This window comes from Citrus clementina, unplaced genomic scaffold, assembly GCF_000493195.1.
Source record: "Citrus clementina cultivar Clemenules unplaced genomic scaffold, Citrus_clementina_v1.0 scaffold_7, whole genome shotgun sequence".
NCBI lineage: Eukaryota > Viridiplantae > Streptophyta > Magnoliopsida > Sapindales > Rutaceae > Citrus > Citrus x clementina.
In genome coordinates, this window is record NW_006262075.1 from 12,671,782 (window position 1) to 12,694,888 (window position 23,107).

The 23,107-nt window shown below is 33.0% G+C and overlaps 2 protein-coding genes and 1 long non-coding RNA gene across 3 annotated transcripts; all 3 read right to left on the bottom strand.

The window, feature by feature from the left end:
• Positions 1–108: 108 nt before the first annotated feature.
• Positions 109–2,047, bottom strand: LOC18036410 (receptor-like protein EIX1). Its single transcript, XM_024181157.1, has 5 exons — positions 2,043–2,047; positions 1,880–1,962; positions 1,512–1,586; positions 1,358–1,432; positions 109–1,112 (listed from the first exon to the last, which is right to left on the bottom strand). Exons 1-5 carry the CDS (start codon positions 2,045–2,047, stop codon positions 109–111), a joined length of 1,242 nt encoding a protein of 413 aa, XP_024036925.1.
• A 335-nt stretch (positions 2,048–2,382) lies between these two features.
• LOC112096856 lies at positions 2,383–2,937 on the bottom strand. Its single transcript, XR_002904694.1, has 4 exons — positions 2,890–2,937; positions 2,715–2,792; positions 2,537–2,611; positions 2,383–2,422 (listed from the first exon to the last, which is right to left on the bottom strand). It is a non-coding gene; the product is annotated as an uncharacterized LOC112096856 (long non-coding RNA).
• Positions 2,938–12,947: 10,010 nt separating this feature from the next.
• LOC112096929 (receptor like protein 3) lies at positions 12,948–13,535 on the bottom strand. The gene has a single exon (XM_024181158.1). The coding sequence runs from the start codon at positions 13,533–13,535 to the stop codon at positions 12,948–12,950; it is 588 nt and encodes a 195-aa protein (XP_024036926.1).
• Positions 13,536–23,107: the final 9,572 nt, after the last annotated feature.

A 23,107-nucleotide genomic window follows, 5' to 3' on the forward strand; every position in this document is an offset into this window, starting at 1 on the left:
CGATGAAGGATTGAAGGGATATATAATGGACCCAGACAAATTATTTTCAGAGACATCTAAAATTTCAAGTGCTTCAAGATTGTTGAGTTGGACTGGAATATCACCTTCCTAAAGATTTTTTGACACTGAAAGAAGCAAAAGACTTGACAAGTTACCTATCCAACTAGGAATCTGCCCAACTAACTTGTTGTTGGATATATCTAACACTTCCAATGACCTAGCGGAGCTCAAAAACCCGTTCGAAATTCTGCCACTGAAATTATTGTTGTCTAAAGATAACCAACCCAATTGAGTCAAGTTCATAAACTTAGGAGATACTTGCCCACTGAAACTGTTATGCGACAGGTCCAACAACAGTAGTGAGAAGCAACCAGTGAGAAGTGGCGCAAACAATTCTCCCGAAAACTGATTTCTAGACAAATCCAGAATACGAAGGTCTTTCATCTCACTTATTGAAGAAGAAATACTACCTTCAAATTTATTTTTTGACATATCTAGGTACACCAATTTTTGCAATATGGTACTCATATTCTGGGGGAGCCTACCGGAGAAACTGTTGCTAGAAATATCTAGATGATGAAGGAAATCAAGTTTGGAATTGGACAGTTGGAGACTTCCTGTGAATGAGTTGTTTGTCAAACGCAAAACCTCTAATTTTGTGTTATACTGTAGCAACCAAGCAGGAAAATTGCCAACCAACTTATTATGTGAGAGGTCAAGGGATTTTAAGCCATGCTGTTTTTGAAGAAAACCAAGGGTTCCATTTAGGTTGCAATTGCGTAAATGAAGGACCTTCAATTGGGATGTAGGAAGCCAATTTTCAGTTTCCACTTCTAACGTATTGTTTACTAATGAGAGCATGAAGAACTCAAGATTTGAATGATTACCCAAGGAACTGAGATAGAATATGCCTTGAAAGTAGTTGTCAGAGAGATCCAAATATTGGAGTGATGTGAGGCTCGCGATAACAGAATGTGGGCTCCCACTTAACTGATTGGAGGAAATACCAAATACCTTGAGGCGGGTTAAGTTTTTGAGACACTGGGGAAGAGGACCCTCAATAGCATTTCCTTCAAGATTCAACTCAATAAGATTTTTCAACTCACATATTCCTGAAAATTTTCAAGAAAAAGGGTATACAATTAGTCAGAAGAGATCGACACAAATGTTTAAGAGTATTTTTATTTTCTTTTATGGTGCTGGGATGGAGCATTTGTGAACTCTATTAAAGTGTTATTCGGTATGGCATTTCTACCCGTATATAAGGGGAGGAAAGAAAAGACAATTCTATATCTTAAGTTTGTTTATTCGGTCATATTAGAAATAAGTTATCGAAGTTTTTTTTTAATTATTTTACCTTGATTTTCCAGAGAACCATTTATATCAGTATAGCTCAGATCCAATGCTTTTAAGTTTTTAAATTTTGCTAATCCTGCATTAAGAAAAATGAAATGGTCTTAGAAACCGTAATTTTTGAAGGGTAAACAACTCTCTGTAAATGCAATTGTTACCTAATCCTGATGCAGATCCACTCATTCTAATTTCACGTAGTTGCAGAACTTCCAGGTTTGTCAGGTTTTCTAATCCTGCAACAAGGAAAGATAATTAAACCAGTAATTAACTATAGAGGAGTGAAAAGAAACAGCTTCCTACCAAACATGTAAACAAAGACTTGAATAATTGGATGCTAAGGAGGTTGGAATAAGAAGAAAAAGATTTTGGGTGCTAGAAGAGGGAAGCAGATGTACCAAAAGATCACCAAAAATTTGCAGAGCCTCTCATAAACGGATAAAATCCAACCGTTGAATTTACATTTAACATAAACATTTTTTCACAACAAAACAGATCATGCTCAGTACACTCAGAGCCTGAAACCAACCTTCAATTAAATTCTCAAGATTCTCATTTACCAAGCATAAATCTAGAAATCCTTGAGCAACATATGATGAAACAGAGTACGTACTATCAACTCAAACAGAACCAGCTTATGTATCAAACTACTAACCCAGCTTGCAACCTAAGAACGACCAATGCCAACTCACCCCATGATCACGGGTTCAAAATTAAGAAGATTTAAACCCCTAAAAAAAAAAAAGAAAACATTCCTTCAAGTTTGAAATAAGCCTTATCAAATCTTAAGTGGATAGATGCAATTAATAGATCAGAATTCGAAGCGATAGTCAATAATGACTAGATTGTATATGTTCTATCAATTCACACCAAAAATCATTAAATCTACAAATTCTTAACATTTTATCTACTCTAATAAGAAAATTAAGTTGACAACAAAGATGATTTATTTTCCATTCCACAAAAATAAATGGAAACTAGGAAATAAAACAGTCACCTTGACTCGTTGGAAAGCCGCTTATCAGATTACCACCTAGACCCAATCTTTTCAACTTTCTCAAATTTCCCAGTTCTACACCAAGAAAAAGGAATCAGTACTTGAAAATTAGTGTGAGAGCTGTTGTAAAAAGCTGTGATCAGTATGCTTAGTTAATAACATTGCTGCTCTGTCATCACAGTTGCTTACCTAGCCTTGTTACAGAGCCATTTATTCTGTTACCCCTTATATCCAAAGCTTCTAAATTTGTCAAATTCGCTATTCCTACACAGTAAGTCCCACAAATAGACGGAAAAACAGAAGGTAAGAAAGTGGTGATTAGTAGTACGCTTGATATCATTGCTTGTCTGCTCCTTAAGTAGCTTACCTAGCCTTGTTACCGAACCACCGCTTATTCTGTTACCAGTTAGATCCAACACTTGCAGGTTCCTCAGATTTACTAATCCTGCACCCAAAATAAAAGTTATTGAAAAGGACAATATTGGATTTTGAAAATTAGATATAGATTGATTAAGATTTGTATATATATGGAAATGTTGTACCTTGCTTGGTTCTAGAACCGTCGATGTTATTGCCAACGAGAATCAAAGTTGTAAGTGAAGTAAGTGTATTCAAATATGGTAGTATGATGTCGTTGAAGAGATTATAACCGAGATTTAACATCTTCAATTGCTTCAAACTCCCAAAACTATCATAAGCTGCTAATCAAGGCACGCAGGTGAAATGAATTGGTTAATTTAGTTGCAAATTTTCCTTTCAGGATGAATGTGGAGACTACTAAAAATCAAACAGGAAATGAACACACCTTTACCCTTGTAGACACCTTCAAACAAATTGAAAGACAAGTCAAGGCTTTGAAGTTCTTCAAAAGGAAGAAGCAATGACATATTCAGAAGCGGAGATCCATCAATGAAGTCATTATATTTGTTTTGCGGTAAAATATCGAGAGAGAGTTGTGTCACTCGTCGCGTGGTGGCGTTGCACTTAACTCGCTCCCAATCACAACAATCAGACATCGGATCATCATCAACCCATGAATTAGGAATATTATACTTGTTTTCACTATCACTGATTGATATAAGGAAGCTCTTGAGTTGCAGCAGACCAATCCTCTCTTTCTCCAGGCACCCTTGGTATCCATGCATTTGAATCAAAGCTAGTAAAGTCAGCGACACTGAGAACTTGACAATGGAAGTTTCCATTGGAAGCCAACCTTTCATAGTTTGTACTTTGTTCTCAATCTGCAGCTTCACCACTCATAAATCACATATATTTAATGTGAGTATTGCATGTAATGACGGAAGGATATTTCTAAACAAAAAATCTAAATTTTTTCTTCTTTTCTTTCTAAATTTTTCATTAGATTAATGTTTGAATAATGTTTATAGAAGCAATAACATTAACAGAACTTATTATATATATACACACACACAGATACACACACAAAACGACAAAATTATGAGTTTAGTTAGGTATATATAAGCATTTAATTACCAACACATTAATTACAGCACCGGTGTATACACTTTGTATTGGCATTTAGTTTCTTTATTATTTTTGTAAAATATACGCTTTTAATATAATTAAAAACATAAACATTTTTTTTAAATGTGTAGTATTATCATAAATCATTTTGTATTTAAAGAACGTTAAAATAAGAAAAAAAATCAGTTAATTTCATTAACAAAGATCCTTAGTTAGTAAGGATTCCTTACGTTTAAAGGATTTAGAAACAGTTAATTTTCCCGCTTTCAACAGGGTTTCCTAAACCCCGGGCAAACTCTCTCTCTATGTATATAAAATAAAAACTCTCTTCGCAGAATGGCAAGTAAACCTATCAATCAATCAAAGAAAGGCTAAAAAAGAAATAAAGATCAGACAACAATGGCGAATTCCGTGAAGAGATTGGTGGAAGTATGCAGCAAAGAAGACGGGTTTCTGGGCTCATACTTCGAGGCCAAACTAGTACAGAGAGTCAGCAAGACAAGTTCTTGGTGGAGTTCTTGACGCTGGTGTCGGAGGAAGATGAGAATGAGAAGCTGAGGTAGGTGGTGGACGCGACGGAAGTGAGGCCCTCCGAGTAACTGGAGTTTCCCGTCGCCGTCAGTTGAAATCCGGTCACCGTTGGTCGGCATGGGTATTTTGGTAATGTTCACATGGATGCAGTTGAAATTAACTTAATATTTGTAAAGTAAAGTTAAATAAAAAAGAGTGAAAGGGGTTATATAAAAATTTGCCACAAAAGACAAAAGAAAGTAGCACGGTAGCACTGTGGTACCATAGGCAGATCCCAATCTTTATAGCAATTGGCACAGATAAAGATAATTAGTTTTGGTCTCTATAATGACTGACGAAGACTTGTCGGACTTGGACCAATGAGGAAAAACACTTCATTAATACTCCATGGAAAATAAAATGTTAACTGACTTTCAAATTAAGCCAACATACAAATGGTCGTCAATTCTATTTTTTACAAAAAAATTGATGGAAATAGTCAACTAATAAAATAAAAGTTGATTGAGGTAATTTAAAGAATTTAGGCGTAAGTTTGGGTTTTAAATTATCAAATAATTTATTCCACTATTGATACTTAAAAAAGTACTTTGGAATTAATAATTCAATAGGATGTTTGATAAATTGGAATTTGTGAAAATCAATAATCAACTATTTTTTATCCATGTTTAGAAATTTATCCGGTGTGTATAAGGGCTTGTATATTTCACAATAAACTGAGATTTGTTTTTTGAAAGCCAATAGAAACATGAAATAGTACATCCATCGAATAATCAAACACGCACACTACAAGGCGACCTTCGATTGACGTATTATGTCAACTAACCCGTGGGACATGGAGGATGTGTGTTAACGTTAACCAATAGTCAAGCTTATGAACACAATCAAGCAATCGTATCATCAATCAAAGCCACATTTAGCGCATGACTAGTAAATATCATAATTGAGTTTGAGGACCACAGCCGCACGGTGAAAGAATTTGAATGAAGGAAAAGTAAAAGAAAATGAAAACGAAAAGTGGGGAATGCTAAAGAAAAATAAGCTGATTCATCAGTTATTCAATATGACAATTGCACACAACTTTTGGATGTTTTTAGCTTCCGTGTGAATCAAAAAAATTAACAGACTGTCCCGCGTGTCACATGTAACTAACTTTGGCGCCATCTTGAGCTAATTCTGTTAAGGCCTTCACTACATAGTCTTAAGATCTCAGTGAACAATAAATTCTTCAGATTCATATGAATTGCACAACAAGGCGTAAACCCCGCTTGAAGGCAACCGGCTATAATTAATACATTTCAATTGCTCATAAAAGAAAGATACAGTAAACTAGTGGTATTGTAGTATAAACAATACTCGTTTTTCTATCTTGGTGGTTTCTTGACTGTGTTCAAATATCAGTACTCGAAGAAAGATAAAGGAAAGCTAAAGAAAAATAAGCAAATTCATCATTGACATCATAAGAAGGAGGTTCATCATCATCAAACCATGAACTAAGAGTTTCAATTACTGTTTCAAAAATGCCTTTCTAAAATTACGATAAATTTAATAGCTAATAGAAATATTTCATTATATAAATCAAATTTCAAACTTGTAAGGAAATATGTAAAAATATTGGTTTTCAAATATTTTTCTATATATTTTTTTTAAATTTAAAATTAGTGATAGAGTCAGTCAACCAATAAATCATCAAGAATTATCCATTGCGTCCCTAATTTGATCAGCATTCTTGAAAGCATGGAAATTTTCCAGTTTTTACAAGTCAAGCATGGAGTGTACGTTTTTATGTTAAAGATGGTTGAGTGGTGATCACGTTTTATTTTGCAGCCTGCCTAACCAATTTCAAAGCGTGTTTCACGGATGACTTATTTTTATGAATTGGAAGACTTTTCTCCTTAAATATAAAAAGTTCAAATGAATACTTTCAATTATTGTTTCAAAACTGTCTTTCTAAAATTACGATAATTATTTTCTATTGAATTGTATACTTTGATTTGCATGGAATTATCGAATAATTAATCTATGCAAGCATTGAATTGTAATGACTAACGAAGACTTATAAGGCTTGGACCAATGAGGAAAAATGCTTCATTAATACTCCGTGGAAAACAAGCCAGCTTGGACCCAGTTGATCGAGATAGTCAACAGTTGATTGAGATAGTCAACTAATAAAATGAAAGTTAATTGAGATAATTTAGCGTAAGTTTGGGTTTGAAATAATCAAATAATTTATTCCAGTATTCAGAAAAGTTGAATTCCGTTATTTTATTGAGAAGAGATCCGTCGCTCCCTCCCAATCATCACAGCAATCAGACGACATTCCTTCATCATCGTCAAATCATGAACTAACAGCTTCGTCATCTCAGCTTCCAAACAAGCCTTGCATCAGGGGTGGCTTTAGGTATAGGCGAACAAGGCCGTCGCCTAAGGCCTTATATTTTAAGAAGGCTTCATTTTTTAAGTATTTCCTTAATAATTCTCTAATTAATGAAATATTTTTAATACATATTTTAAGAAATTAAAAAGTTTATTAGATATCTCTCTATTCTTAATTATTCTATAATTAAGAATTATTTTTTATAAAAAATCAATATTTAGCAACCTTAATTTTAAATAAATATAATTAATAATATTCTTTAACCATTAGTTCATTCCTTTTCAATTATTCAATGTTAGCATATTTGACTTTTAATATTTCTTTTAATTTCTATTAAAAACCTCATAATCTCAAGAATTAGTAAATGAAAAAAATTTATGGTTGTCTTCCCTACAAATAAAATTATTATATTCATTGGTTCATTTAAAATAATTAGTTTCTTAAAATATAAAGTCCATTTTTATTTTTGAACATCAATTCATCATTTTAAAATTTTTATATTCTATCATTCTAAATATTCTATTTGAAAATAAAATTGTTTTTATTTATTTGTTTGTTTGTTTTTTAACGGTTTTAATGGAATAAAAAAATCTATCTTCTTGACTATTTTTTTGGTTTTATTTTTTAAATTTTTATTTTTTTATTATTGTTGAAATTTAAGAATTAAAGATGGAATAAATTTTGATCCTTTGTATATGTATTTGAGTATTAAAATTACAAAATAATAGAGGTCTTATAAAAAAATTTCGCCTAAGGCCCCTCAAACTCTAAAGCCGGCCCTGCCTTGCATCCATGGATTTCATCCAAAACAACAATCCAAAGTAGTGAGGTTAATGAGAACTTAATGAAGGAAGTACTCTTCCATTGCAAAACAACTTTTTATTTGGCTAAAATTAAATGTGAATTACATATCTTTGACTGGTGATATATATATATATATATATATATATATATATATATTCAGAGATATGAAATACTCAAACCAAAATAATAAAAATATAATTATTATAAAAAAAATTGATGAATAATATAGTTCCAGGAAGTGCTAAAACCATAATGTACGCCAGTATGAGTTTATCCAAAGTCACCGGCTACACCAATATCATTGTGACATAGGAAGTGATGAGGAAATTTACGAAAGATTTATTAACTTGACTTGTGCACTATAAGATGTGCAACTGCGTGCCCTTTGAACAAAATCATTACTACCAAAGCGTTAGTAATAATAATTAATTATGTAACTTTTTAAAATAGTGTGTATGCGTTTTTTTGCAAGCGGTGTTATCTAAGATGTTTCTTCTCGAGCATAATTGTATCCATTTAATTTGAACAAAGAGTAGTGCTATGATTAGACATTGTGATACAAAGAGTGTTTATGGCTATGTCATTTTTTTCCATTGCTATTGCTTTAAATGCACTGACCTCATCTTCCACGATGGGACAGTTGAAAGCATGTTTTCCATTTGCTACTTCTTCGACTGCACTAGCACCATCCTTTAGTAAATAGTATTTGTCATTTTGGTATAATTTTCCGCTGCGTTTGAACTTATAACAATTAATAATTCATCCTTTAGCTTATAACAATTAATAAACCCATGATGTCTTAAATCTTTTAACATATATATGCATTAGCTATTAATTTTGTTGAAATTCGCTGCCTTAGGCAGGCATAATTTGTCATGAAATCAATGATCAGAGACTTTCTGCAATTTCATTGACTTGATAAGTCTATGTGCAGTTCCAGTTTTGGTAGTTCTTAAAAAGGATGGAACATGGAGGATGTGTGTTGACGTCAACCAATAGTCAAGCTTATGAACACAATCAAGCAATCGAATCATCAATCAAAGCCACATTCAATGCAGGACTAGTAAATATCATAATTGAGTTTGAGGACCACAGCCGCACAGTGAAAGAATTTGAATGAAGGAACAGTAGAGGAAAATGAAAACGAAAAGAGGGGAATGCTAAAGAAAAATAAGCTGAGTCATTAGTAACTCAATATGACAATTGCACACAACTTTTGGATGTTTTTAGCCTCCTAAATTTCAACATTAATGATAAATTACAGATATGTGGAGCAAAACTTAGAAACCAACTTTTGTTCACAGAGAAAATGTTAAAAAAATAAATAAAAATAAAAGAGTGCAACTAACTTTGGTGCACATAAGTATGATTGTATGAAGTGAGCCCCAAATATATATTCATCAGTATACCCCACCTGTAATAATATCCTTGTCTAGCTTTTTTTTGGTTATTTTTTCACAAATAGGAAAATTTCATTGCTATAGAGAAGATAAAATAGAGGATGCCCTAAAATGAACATTAAATAAAGCCTTCGACATTAAGGTGAAACGTATTTTCCGGTACACCGATTGTATGCACTGCACTGAAATTCTATATTGATCAAAGTGGCTTTTCATTATAATGCTCTATCAAAAGGGCTTCTAATTCTTGTTTTCCCATGCCAAAGACAAAAGCAAATTAGAAGAATTGGAAAGCAGCAATAGAATATATTTTATCACTAAAATATTTTTCTTTCTTTATTTTTTTTGTGAAAAAATCAAACCCTTATAGTTAGATTTTTCTAAAGGATTCTTCTCCTCTTGGCATGCCAATTTTGTTTTTATCGTATAATTTGTGTTATAATTCTTTGGCTTGTGAATCAAAATAATTAACAGAGACTGTCCCGCGTGTCACATGCAACTAACTTTGGTGCCATCTTGAGCTAATTCTGTTAAGGCCTTCACTCCATGGTCTTAAGAACACTATGCACAATAAATTCCTCAGATTCATATGGCAAATGAATTGCACAACAAGGCATAAACCCCGCTTGAAAGCAACCAGTTAATACATAAAAAGTTCAATTACTCATAAAAGAAAGATACAGTAAACAATACTCCTTTTTATATCTTGGTGGTTTCTTGGTAGTGTTCAAATATCAGTACTCGAAGAAAAATAGAGGAAAGCCAAAGAAAAGTAATCTAATTCATCATTAACATAATATGACAATTGCACGCAACTCTTGGATGTTTTTAGCCACCGAAATTTTTAACATTAATGATAAATTACAAACATGTAAATGAAAATTTAGAAACAAATTTTTGTTTACCGGAAAAATGTAACTGTGAAAGAGAGTAAAAGAGAGCAGAGAAACTAAAAACAGAGGATTCCATTCGTCATTTCATAACTGATATTCCTAGTGCAAATGCGCAAGCTTGAACATTCAAAATACATCATTCTAAATCAAATATATATCACCAACAGACACATTTACATGAATTATTCAGGCCTTCACTCTGGTCTTAAGACCTCATGTACGAGAAATTTGTCAGATTCATGTAGCAAATGAATTGCACAACAAGGCATAAAAATTAGTATATTTTTCAAGAATCCGGCTTGAAAGCAACGAACTAAAAACTAATGCATAAAAGTTCAATTACACATAAAAGAAGGATAACGGTAAACTATGGCCTAGCAAGATCATGGATGAATTATATAAATTTCACAAGCCAATATAAACAACAACCAGTACATGCATCAATGAAAGAAAACCATGGCCAGCGCCAATACGAGTTCAACCAAAGGATTCGTCTTAGTTGCAGATTCATCTTCGTCTTCTCCTGGATTGGATGTTATTGCTGGATTTTCCTCTGTTCTGGTGCAACTCTTATTAATTGTTGGACCACAAAGAGTGAGATTATAACTCTTTTCATCAAACCTGCCAAATTGTCTTTTGTCTGGGATCAGACCAGATAAGTTCTTGTATGACTCGTTATAGTTGGATAAATAGTTGATTAGTGATCTGAAGATCACTGATCAGAAATTTTGTCATTTATGTTTGGTAAATTATTCATAAAAGTATGGTCTACTCTGAAATTACAAAAATAAGCATAATAAATTTGAATAATGGAAAGGAAAATGAGAAGGAAAACAGAGGAAGGCTAAAGAAAAATAAGCTGATTCATCAGTAACTCAATATGACGATTGCACACAACTTTTGGATTTTTTTAGCCTCTGAAATTTCAACATGAATGATACATTACAAATATGTGAAGCAAAACTTAGAAACCAATTTTTGCTTATAGAGAAAATGTTAAAAAAAAAATAATGATAAGAGAGTGCAGAGAAACTAAAAACAGAGGATTTCATTATAACTGATATTCCCAGAGCAAGGCTGAACATAATTCTTGGGTGTGTGAATCAAGATCATTAACAAAGAGATCACGCATGTCACATGTAACTAACTTTGGCGTGATGTAGGATGGTTGCGTAGGATGAGTAGGGTGTCTTCCAAAGGTCATAACTTGGGTTACAGGTATAACTAACAACGACGGTGCTCAAATTTGGTTATCGTCGATGTTTGCGGATTAATGTTTGTGGCTCCTCCTATATCAAGGAAATGTCATAATTACTTTCCAAACATAAGAAATACAACTAATTTTATGTGATATGATTCACAATAAATATTTATCCCGTAGCTTATAACTCTAGAATCCATTATTTTTAAATAAAAATTACCCTAATACTCTCAAAACCATCAATTACACCTTATGCTCAAAATTCCATACTCCAGCTCAATAATTAAATTTCCATATCCTATAATACTAATAAATCATCCACATTATCACCAATCTCATTATTAACCATGAACTACCCAAACATAATATATAACAATAAGCTATTTACATACCGAATGGAGGAAATAGTGAGGGCTACACATTTTGGCTCTAATGCCTTGGTGCCATTGTGCACCTAAAATGATCCACCAATTACTAAAATTAGCTTGGGACTGACTACACCCATTTGTTGGGAACCCTAACTATAATCAAAGTATACTAATCTTTAAATTAATTTTATTTTCATGTAAATGCAATTTCAGGTAAAGATAAAATGATAGAAATCTTACTCCATTTGGTGAGAAATTCAACTTGACAGCTTGAATCACTTCCCTCTCACTCAAATCCTTCCTCCACACTTCCTACATTTAAATTCCTCTCCAATGAATTTCCAAATGAACTTAGGGATAAAAATACCCTAGAATGACTCTCGAATCCAAGTTATGAAAGACCAAACTCAATTTTGGAAAAATCCTAAATCATGAAAATTTTCCCATTGTCTTCCTCTCATGCCCGTGAGCTTTTGCAAAGCAATGGTAAGTGCTTTCTGTTTTAATTCGCTTTATATATAAAACTTATTTTATTTTTTTGTTTATGGGGTTTTGAAATATTACTTTAGGCCCAATTAAAGAAAATCTATTTACCCAATTAAAGAAAATTAATTTATATACATTCATATTCATAAGTTATTATTAAAAACTTGTATATACAAGTCAGGGCAGTACACAAATTTACTGAATACAGAGTAAAGTTGTACTTTAATTGGTGAACTCTGAAGGCACCAACTATAACATCCATTTCTAGCATATATATATATATATATGTATAATAGAAATCTAACATGCTTATACAGATCACATACAGGATTCAAAATTTAGAAGATTCTGAACTATTTAAGGCCAGAGATTGGGCCAGCTTGTTTAGTTAGTAGGCAACGATGGAGGGTTGCTTGGTAAAGCTGCTACATCTTTAGAAATTCAGAGATGACGGGCAGCAAAGAGTGATAATTTTTGTTTTCCCCAATCACCTTGAACAGAGTGAGAAGAAACCATTATTTCGATATGTGCGGTTCTTCCATCATATTGTTATTTAATGGTTGTTGTTATTGATTCTAGAAAAACATTTTTCGATTTGGCAAATGGAGTTTTTCCATCTTCAAAAGAAGAGTCCCAGGTTCCAAACTTTACTGCCATGGCTTCCAAGTCGCTGTTCTACAAAGAAATATCTGTGGCACCACGAGATCCCGTTGATATTACAATCAACATAGTATTTGGGAAAATTGCTCCTTCGGATTGTAGCATTTCGAGTCTCAGATTCTTTCAATCAACACAAGCACGTTCGAGATACAACATGAAGTTGTTAAATTTATATTTGCAACCAACAGAAACTGCAGAAGAAACAATAAGTCTAATTTTAACGAAACCACTTGAAGGAACTTCGAAACTTGAGCATAGTTTTAGAACCAAATTAAGAATTTTAGCAAACACATACCTGATACATAGCAGTTTGCAGAAAAGCTAACGGAATACGTAACACAGCATGACAAGTTATACTCAGCAGACCCGTAGGAACTTACTACAATGGCCTAGCGTAATCACCGATAGAATGCATATTTGAAGAGCCAATAGTAGCATGTGTCAATACATTCATCAATGAAATAGAACCACCGTCTACGCCAATAGGAGTTTATCCAAAGGACTGCAAACAAACCCAAAATAACTGTCACAAAGGACGCACCAAAACTCCATTTTAATGCCACCATATCAATCATCGAATCGTCTTCTTCTTCTCCTGCTTCTTCTGTTGGTGTTGCTGGTGGTTTTAATGCACTGCTGCATTTCTTCCTTATCAAGGAACCACAAAGCTCATGGTTTCCTGTATAACTGCTCTCATCAAATGTGGCAAACTGCTCTTTGTCTGGGGTTGGACCCGACAAGTTGTTGTATGACACATTGAAGTTGGATAAAAAGTTGAGCCCAGTGAGTTGAGGAGGAATATGACCACTTAATCTGTTGTGGGAAAGGTCTAGGCTCTCTGTCATTTTTAGATTGGAGAAGCTCTCTGGTATAGCACCTGATAAAAAATTATTAGACAGATTCAGTGCACGAATATTTTGAAGTTGCCCAATTTCGCGGGGAATTTCTCCGCTCAACTCATTGCTTGACAAATCCAGTCCAGCCATGTACTTTAAGTTTGCTGCCGATGAAAAATTCATATCTATTCTTTGTCACAAATTCTGCTTCTACTCTTTGATTTATTGAGGCATGTGGTTCAATGGGCGGTTGTAGATCAAGAGTAGAATTGTAGTAAGTAGTAACAATAGAATCGATGTAGAAACCTTGATACGCTGTGTATTCATCAGGCAAACCATAGTCATACAAATAATAATTAGTTCATTCTCTCCAGAATGACACGTTACCCAAGCATGAAGGTATTGACCCACTAAATGTGTTATTTGAAAGATCCATGATACGTAATTTTGCTCACTGGCACAATTCATTAGGAATATGTCCTTGTAGAGAATTCCCTCTTAAAAGAAGAACATGCAAATTCGAAAGCTCATTGATCTGATAAGGAATCCTACCAAAGAATTTATTATCCCTCAAATCTAGAGTGATTAATTTAGAGCTTCTAAACAATGCATTGGGAATTTACCCAGTAATAGCATTCTTCTGCAAATAAAGGTGTTTCACTGATGAAAGATTGAAGGAAGATACCAAGGACCCAGACAAACTATTTTCAAAGATGTCTATAAGCTCAAGACTTTTAAGTTGGCTAAGTTGGACTAGAATATTAGCTTCCAAATAATTTTTTGACATTAAAAGAACCCTAAGAGTTGAGATGTTACCAATCCAATTAGGAATATTACCGGATAACATGTTGTCAGATATATCTAACCCCTCTAATGAAGTGGAGCTCCTCAAACCATCATCCATCTTCCCACTGAAATGATTGTTGTCCAAATATAACCAATGCAAATGGGTCAAGTTCATATATTTGGGAAAAATTTGGCCAAAGAAATTGTTATTTGATAGGTCTAACAAATCTAGAGCGACGCAACCAGAGACTATAGGTCGGGGTAATTCTCCTGAAAAATTATTTCTAGACAAATCCTGCATATATAACTCTTTCATCTCACCTATTGAATAAGGAATATCACCTTCAAAAATATTTTTTGGCATATCCAAATAAATCAATTTCTGAAGGACAATACCCATATTCCGTGGTAGCTTACCAGCGAAATTGTTATTGGAACTATCTAGATGACGAAGCATATCGTGTTTGGCATTGGGAAGTAGATGAAGAATTCCTGAGAGTGAGTTGTTCGCCAAAGACAAATATTTTTATCTTTTGTTGTTTTGGAACAACCAAATTGGGAAATTGCCAACCACCTTATTATTAGAGAGGTCAAGGAATATTAAGTGGTAATGTTGTAAAAGAAAACTAGGAATGACATGTAAGTGGCAGTCGGATAATTTGAGAACCTTCAATTGAGATGTGGGGTGCCAGGTTTCAGTTTTCACTTGTAACATATTGCTTCCTGATGAGATTAACAAGACCTCGAGCTTCGAATGATTAGCCAATGAATTTATTGAGATTGTTCCTTGGAAATTAATGGAAAAGCGATCTAAATATTCAAGTGATGTGAGATTAGTCAAGGTAGAAGGAACTTTTCCACTTAATTGATTATTAGAAATATCAAGAACTTTGAGATGCGTTAAGTTGTTGAGACACTGAGGAATGTGACCCTCAAAGTTATTTGAGCTTAGATCCAACTCAAAAAGATTCTTCAAATTACATATTCCTAAACTTGAAAATAAAAGATTAAAATTTTATAGAATGAAAACTAATTATAGCGAATTCGGTCAAAATCCAATACAAGACTTAAAAAACAGATAAAAATCAAATTTCCTAATTATTTTGGTCAGCGGTTTTATTCCATTAAAATAAATGAATTAAAACCATGTTAATTGTTTTACGAGTTAATAATTTTATATTAATTTATTTATTTTACCTTCTATTTATTAGTCTTATGAATAATTTATAAGATTTAACAATTGTATTATAAGTAATATTTAAAAAAAAATACTATTAGCATTTATTATTTAATAAATCTATTTAGATAATTTAAAATTTTGTTATTGATGTCAGAGTTTGGGTCAATGGTCAACAATTAATAGTTACTACGAATTTTTTTTTCCCTCCCTTTCTAATTGATAGATTTCATGTGTTCCGAAAACGAAGTTTAGAGAAAAAGAAAAGGAAAAGGAAAAGGAAAAGGAAAAAAAAAATGACTGCGAGGCCACTTTCCCAGGGTCTTGGTTGCAATGCGCGCATGTACACAGGCTGAAGCCAGCAAGATGGTATCAAACATATATACCTTGCTTGATTCTGGAACCTTCAATGTTATTGGAACGAAGATTCAGAGTGGTAAGTGAAGTTAGTGTATTCAAATATGGTAATATGTTGTCGTTGAGGAAATCACCACCAAGATTTAAGAACTTCAGCTGTTTCAAACTCCCCAAGCTGTCGTAAGCTGCAAATGCATATGAATTATTATCATTAATTAGTCACTGACAAAATAATTACGAATGAGTAATATATACATATGCTTGTACCTTTATTCTCATAGAAGCCTTTAAACCAATTATCAGATAAGTCAAGGCACTGCAATTCTTCGAAAGGGTGAAACAATGACATATTCAGAAGAGAAACTTCATAAGAATAAAAGAGTTATAATCAGAGCAGTTGATTTTTGTTTTCTGATTGAGTGAGAGTTGCGTCACCCGTCGGGTGGTGGCGTTGCACTTAATTCTCTCCCAATCGTTACAACAATCAGACGACATTCCATCATCATCAAATCATGAAGAAAGAACTTCGTCATCATATCCAACATCACTGGCTGATGCGAAGAAGCTCTTGATTTCCAACAGAGCAATCATCTCTGTTTCCAAGCATGCTTTGTATCCATGTAACTGAATCAAAGCTATGCCAATCTACAATGACAACTTCATCAAAAGCATTTTCATTATTAATATTAACTGCGAGAGAAACACTCACAAGATTGACCAGTCAATTGTTGCTCTCTTGAATTTTTTCTGGTTCTCTAGCAAATATATGACTTATATATACAATGGCAGTTTTGTGCAGAATGAAAATTTTGCGCATTTTCACGTGCCTGTCAATGAGAAAGCATGCATTGATTGAAAAAAGTAAGTGAGAGAATGTTACCTGTTGATACATGTTATCTGCTTGTGACGTTAGTACCGTCCAAAGAAATTGAAATGTGAAATAATTGAAGATGCAAAATGGTTGATTTCACGGGCCTGGCCTTTGGCAAAGTGAAATGTTAGCCACACACTTTACCAGTCAGTCAAGTGTCAACATTTGTAGCATAAGGAAATTGCGGCATCTTAGCTGGATTTTGAGGGTCGCTATTTCGTATATCAGTCCCATTTGTTAGTGGGGACTCACATTCTGTCCTATAGTGGGCTCACAAATATTTAACATAATTTTGATAATTACTTAAACCGCGTTTCCTTGATAATTAAAGAAAAAGAGAAGTGAATGAAGTAAAAGATACTGATGACCGTAATTATGCAAATAAATACAAGACTTTACAGTAGATTAGACCACCAATTGTGCTTTTTCGTCCCATAATAATGCATCTGCTTTAACAAGATACGAGTGAACTTAGGCTTATCTTTCTTTCGCAATGTAAATTCTTGCCAAAAAATACATGTTATCTACTGGTGAATTAGTTTGATAAAATAAAGGCTTAAAGTTTAGTTGAGTAAAATGTTGGCGTAAAGAAATTAGCTACTGGAAAATCACCAAGTGCTTGTTAAGGTAATATACAATTTCAATTGAACATCAAGTGATGGAAACATCAAAAACCCCATAAAAAATTAAACAAAACCAGTTGCAATGCAAATAAACAAGTTTTCAGTTGAGATGGCAGAACTAATTCCTTCACAATCAAGTGTGATTTCTCAATTTGTTCTATTTGCCCAAAAAGACATGGTCAAGTATTTGAAAGCATTTTTATTTAGTTGACTATTCGAGTTTGAATTTGGAATAAGAGGTTAAAAAATAATTTTTGTCTTTACTCACCTCTTCCTTTAGAAAAAGAAAAATTTTAATTTTTGATCAAGCTCACTTAAATGCATCATGTGCAAATCACGTGACATCTTGAGTTACCATGTAATTTGGCTTTATAAGTGTTTTCTGTTTCTGAAAACGAAAAATAATAAAATGGAAATGCCTTTAGCTATTGGCTAGACATTTTCAGAAACGTTTTTCGTGAACAGAAAAAGTTTTTGTAAAGAGGCATTGAGCGATCAGGCTCTTGTCGTGGCCTGCGGCCTGCAGTCCTCAACAATCCTCATTTGGCCTCTTTATAATCCATTTTTAATAAAGTATAGATAAAAATAGATATATTACCGGTTTTCAAATTACACTTAATATTATTAAATCTTTAGACGGAGCTTTAAATCTATAAATTCAAACTTCCAACATATCATAAATTATTTTTAGAGCCCGCATGTTGGATTGTCTCATTTAAGTTTCACTTTGATTTCTAGCACATCATTCAAATGAGTTGCTTTAGTATATCTAGCTAGTTTTGAACAAAGCAAGTGAGAATATTACATCTGCTTTAGCAAGAAACGAGTGAATGAAAACATTTGACCAGATTCAAGAGAGAAAAGAATGTTGAAATATTGACTTGAATATTATGGTAAAATGAGTTTGACTTTAGTACCGACCAAAGAAATAATTGAAGATGCAAATTGGTTAGTTTGACGTGCATGGCTATTGGCAAAGTGAAATGTTAGCTTCGCACTTCACTTGTGAATGTACAACAACATTTGCTGCATAAGGAAATTGCGGCGTCTCAGCCGCATTGTGAGAGTTGTTTTCAAATCCCATTTCTTTTCTTTGTATTTGTTCATTGCCACGACCTTTTTTTTTTCCGCAGCTCACGTGATCACCATAATTTTGATAGCTACTCAAACGCGTTTCTGCAATAACTAACGAAAGGAAAAGTGAACGAATAAGTAAAAGGTACTGATGACCGTAATCAGGTAAATGAATACAAGGCTTTACAATAGATTAGACCACCAAATCACGACCATAACGAATAAACAATTTGTGCCTTTTGAATACATCTGCTTTCACAATGTAAACTTGCCAAAATACATGTAATCTGCTAGTGAAATAAGTTTATAAAACAAAGGCTTAAAGTTAAAAGCTGACTAAAATATTGGCGTCAAGAACGCTACGGGGAAAATTCAACTGTGAGCTGCAGTCTGCAGTCCTCAACAATCCGGGAAAAGGCTGAGGAGGCGCGCGCCTGCACACTAATTGGGCAGGTCTGATGGGATTTATAAATTAAAATAATGTAATTTTATATTTTTTAAATGAAAAATTTGTTGTTGCCGTTGTGAGATCCATTGGATCCTCGCGTGCCTGCCCCACAAAAGTTTCTCCCTAACAATCTCCATCAAACCTCTTTACAATCCATTTTTGATAAAATATGAATAAGGATACATATATTTATCCAAATATTAGTAAAAAATAGATATAATGCTGATTTTTAAATTATACTTTATGAACATTTAGACCGAGCTGTAAATCTATGAATTCTAACTTCCACAAATTATTTTTTAGCCGTATGTTGGATTGTCTCCTTTAAGGCTGTGTTTACTAAACCGGAATGGGAATCGAAATGGAGAAATTAGAATGAATAACTTGTTTACTTGTTAAATTGATGCTAGGAATGGGAATAAGGTGAGTGGGCTCCAAGGTCTTGAAGAGGAAAGATCACTATGGCTCCAAGGTCTGGAAGAGGCAAGTCCAATAAAGCCAAGGCTGACAAGGAGAAGAAAGAAGAGAAAGGTTTGAATTGTTAATCCTTTTTATTCACTTCTTTCATTGGAAAGTGCTTTCTGTAAAGTGCTTCCGCTTTCTAGCTTCCTTATGTTCATTGATTCTTTTGTTGTGCAGTAGTACCCAGTGTTCTTGATATCACAATCATCACCCCATATGAATCACAAGTTGTTCTCAAGGTATACATTTATAATTATTATTAATACTGTCTTGTTTTGCCCTCACCAGCCAAGATTAGCATATTGTTTTTTAAAACTTTATAAATATAAATGAATTATTAATTAATCATCTTTTTTTTTGTTTGATTGAAATTTGCTCAAAGGGCATCTCACCACCAGCCCCATTGTCTTTGCAATCTACCTTCACGACGCATGACACCACTGCCCGACACACATTTGCGACGCTCCACCATCACTGTGAGTGGCTTTAAAAGAAGGAAAAAAAATAAAGAAACGAGAGTGAGAGCAGAGCATAATAGAATTGTCAAGCTCTTTGTTAGAATCATCACAAAATTTATATTGGATCGGAGCTATTCTATGTGATGCATTTGGATTTGCTATATGCTAGACAGGCAACAACATGTAAAAGCTTTTTGTCCCCATTTTAGATTTACTATCTAGTATCTTATAGGCTTAATCTAAATAGAAACCATGCAGGATACCGGACACAATTCTAATGTTAGACTTTATTTTTCAACTTTCTTTTAGCGATATGTCAAGACCCCAAGTTTATGTCATGATAATTGTGTGATTGATAAGATATTTTGTGTTTTGGACTTTATCTCATGGATTTAGAGTTCGATTATGTTTGTAATCGGAATAATGCATTCATTTACATATGATGTTTGATGAAATTGCCATAAGATTAATTCAATTATATATGTTTTTTATGCTGAATTAATATTAATACAATTATGTATGTCTATGGTGCTGAAAAAGTAGAGCAGAAAATTTATCAATGGGTTGGTTTCACTAGTTCAAGAAAGTAAAGCAAAGAAATTGTCTTTATACACTTAACCCTTCCTCTATTTAAAATAAAAAAAATTATTGAAGTTTTTGGAAGTGATTTGTTCATTTTGTTTGTGCACTTATGTAGATGGGATTTACTTTTGATTGCTTAACCCTTCCTCACTTATGTCTTTTTAGTTCAAGTTGCAGTATTTTGCTGCTGTGCAACAACAGAAGAGGCTGTTTTATTGTTGTTTATGCAGAAACACAGCACCTGGAAGCATCCAGGTGCTGTTTAGCTGCTGTTATGCAGCAAAAGCAGCACTTGAAAGTTTCCAGGTGCTATTTTTACTGCTGTTCACGCAGAAACGCAGCACCTAGAAGTGTTCAGGTGCTGTTCAGCTGCTGTTATGCAGCAAAAACAGCACCTGAAAACTTCCAAGTGCTGTTTTTACTGTTGTTTATGAAGAAACAAAGCACCTGGAAGTATCCAAGGTGTGCTTTACTGCTGTTTTGTAATTAAAATTGCACTTAGAAATTTTGGGTGCTATTTCGCTGAAATTTTGCTACTAACAGTGCAGCTGAATAATTTCGGGTGTTGTTTAGTTGTTGTTTTGGACCTTCTTTAGTTCTTTTCTCTTATGTCTATACTTAATCTCCCCACCCTCCTCCCCCCCCCCCCCCCCCCCCGCGGCGCGGGTAATAAGCAAGTACAACTTTTGCAAGGTAATATCCAAGCATGCCATTAATTAATTCTTTGGTTAATCATAGTATTCTATACATTAGGTCTCATTTTTTTTTTTTATTTCCAAGTGTATAATGGATATGTAGTGGATGTCTTATGGATGGTGTAGTCAATGTTTTTTTTATTGTCTCTATTTTGTCAAATATTGTTGGTTCATTTATTATCTAAACACATGGTTGATAAACTTACTTAGGTAAGTCTAATTAATAGCAATTTGGTACTTTAAAGTCTTGTTTTACAACTTAAGTCACTAAAATGATTTAATATTTACGATTTATAATATATGAATATATCTTAATTTCTCTTTATTCTTTGTAAGAATGACGTAGATTGCTGACGCTGGTGAGACTTGTTTGCAATTGAAGACTTGACGAGAAATTAGATGTACTCACGCATGCCAATCTCTTTGGTTGCTAGTGCAGTCATTAGTAGATATTAAGTAGTTGTGAGAATTTTTGTAGAGCTATCTCTTTGTATATGAAACATTTGCATCTTTTTTGTTTGTGGAAAAATAATTGTAAAGAATTTAATATGAAATTAGAATTAAAATGAGGCTTGAAATAGTCTTAAATTTGCCATATTTATTTTTTAATAATAAATAACAATGATGACGGTTATTTGAAAAGAACCGTCATCAAATATAGTGTTTAGAAACAAAGATGACCGTTTTTTTTTTAAACCATCATAAAATGTTGTTCAATATTTAATAACGGTTCTTATATATATATATATATAATGACGGTTCTTACAATAAACCGTCATTAAAATGGCACATTTAATGATTGTTATATAAAAAAACAGTCATCAAAACATATATAATTACTATAAAAAGTGACTATTTTAAAAAATAACCGTCATTAAAAATATATATTTAATGACAATTAGTGAACCGTCATAAAAAACATACCCTCTTTAATGTTGGTGCCTAAGATGACCGTCATAAAAGATTAATTTTGTAGTAGTGAAGCAAGGAAAACACAAGGAATAACAATATTGTTATTCCTCAGTCACTGGGGCGCCAACAACATCATGTACACCTAAAACCAGAATAGATTTAACAGCTTAAAAGGCAGAATGTTCAACACCTTCATAGTCATTTCCAATGGCAAGGGAAAGGCTTGCAACATTATCAAAACTTAAATTTCTTGGATACATTCTTTTTAGCGAAATAACATATGAAAGCAAAACTATATCTAATTTTTTCTATTCACCTAAGAATTAATTATATCTACAAAAAAGTCATAATAACACATCTTTAAAAATATTTCACAATATGATTACAGAAGTGTTTGTTATGCCCCTGAAGGATCCGCCTTGCGCGCAATCGTGATTTCACGCACCTCTTTTTTTTTTTCATATCCAATCATTAGATTCAACGCGGGAGTTGTAAAAGGTGTTATAGCTGCATGAAGATAATCACTACTAACGTTGTAGCCCTTCCTATTTTATGAAATTATAAGGAAATGTTAGGTTTTAAAATTTTAACACATAAGCCCTATCTATTATTTTATGGGTCAACACTATTTTATGAAATGAACATATTTAAATATTAATACTATAGATGGATTACTTTAACTTATTAAAATACTCTACACACCCATTTACTTCAAATACGAAATTGGATTACAATATTCTTATCTTTTGTTTACTTTAACACAGGATTGGACAAGGTCTTACATACGTTTTGGCAATTTAAAGTGAATATATATTAAATAAATGCTTTGATAGCAATTTACGTGTCGCTATACAATCTATGTTTAGTACATTCAAAATAAATAATTTCTATATGTAAATTTGAATTTATTTCAAATTACTTATACCTAGTGTCATTTATGAGTCCAACATTTTTTTTAGAAAATTATTATCCCAATTATTCATTTAATGTGAAAACAAATAAATTGTGTAATATTTATGCTATTATTTAATTTTAAGCTTGTCAACAATGAACAATACTGTAAAATAATATATTATGGGAGAATGTCCTATCAAAAAATTATTTTATCAAATAACTTACTTTTACGGCTTCTAACATAACCATATCTTCTGTTGTTAACATAAAATTACATTCGACCATATTGCTTTTACTTCTCTCTAACATTTTCACAAGTATCCTTACTTCACTAGTTTGAGAAATGTTCTAAGCTTATTTAGCGACTTGCATGCTAGAAGTCG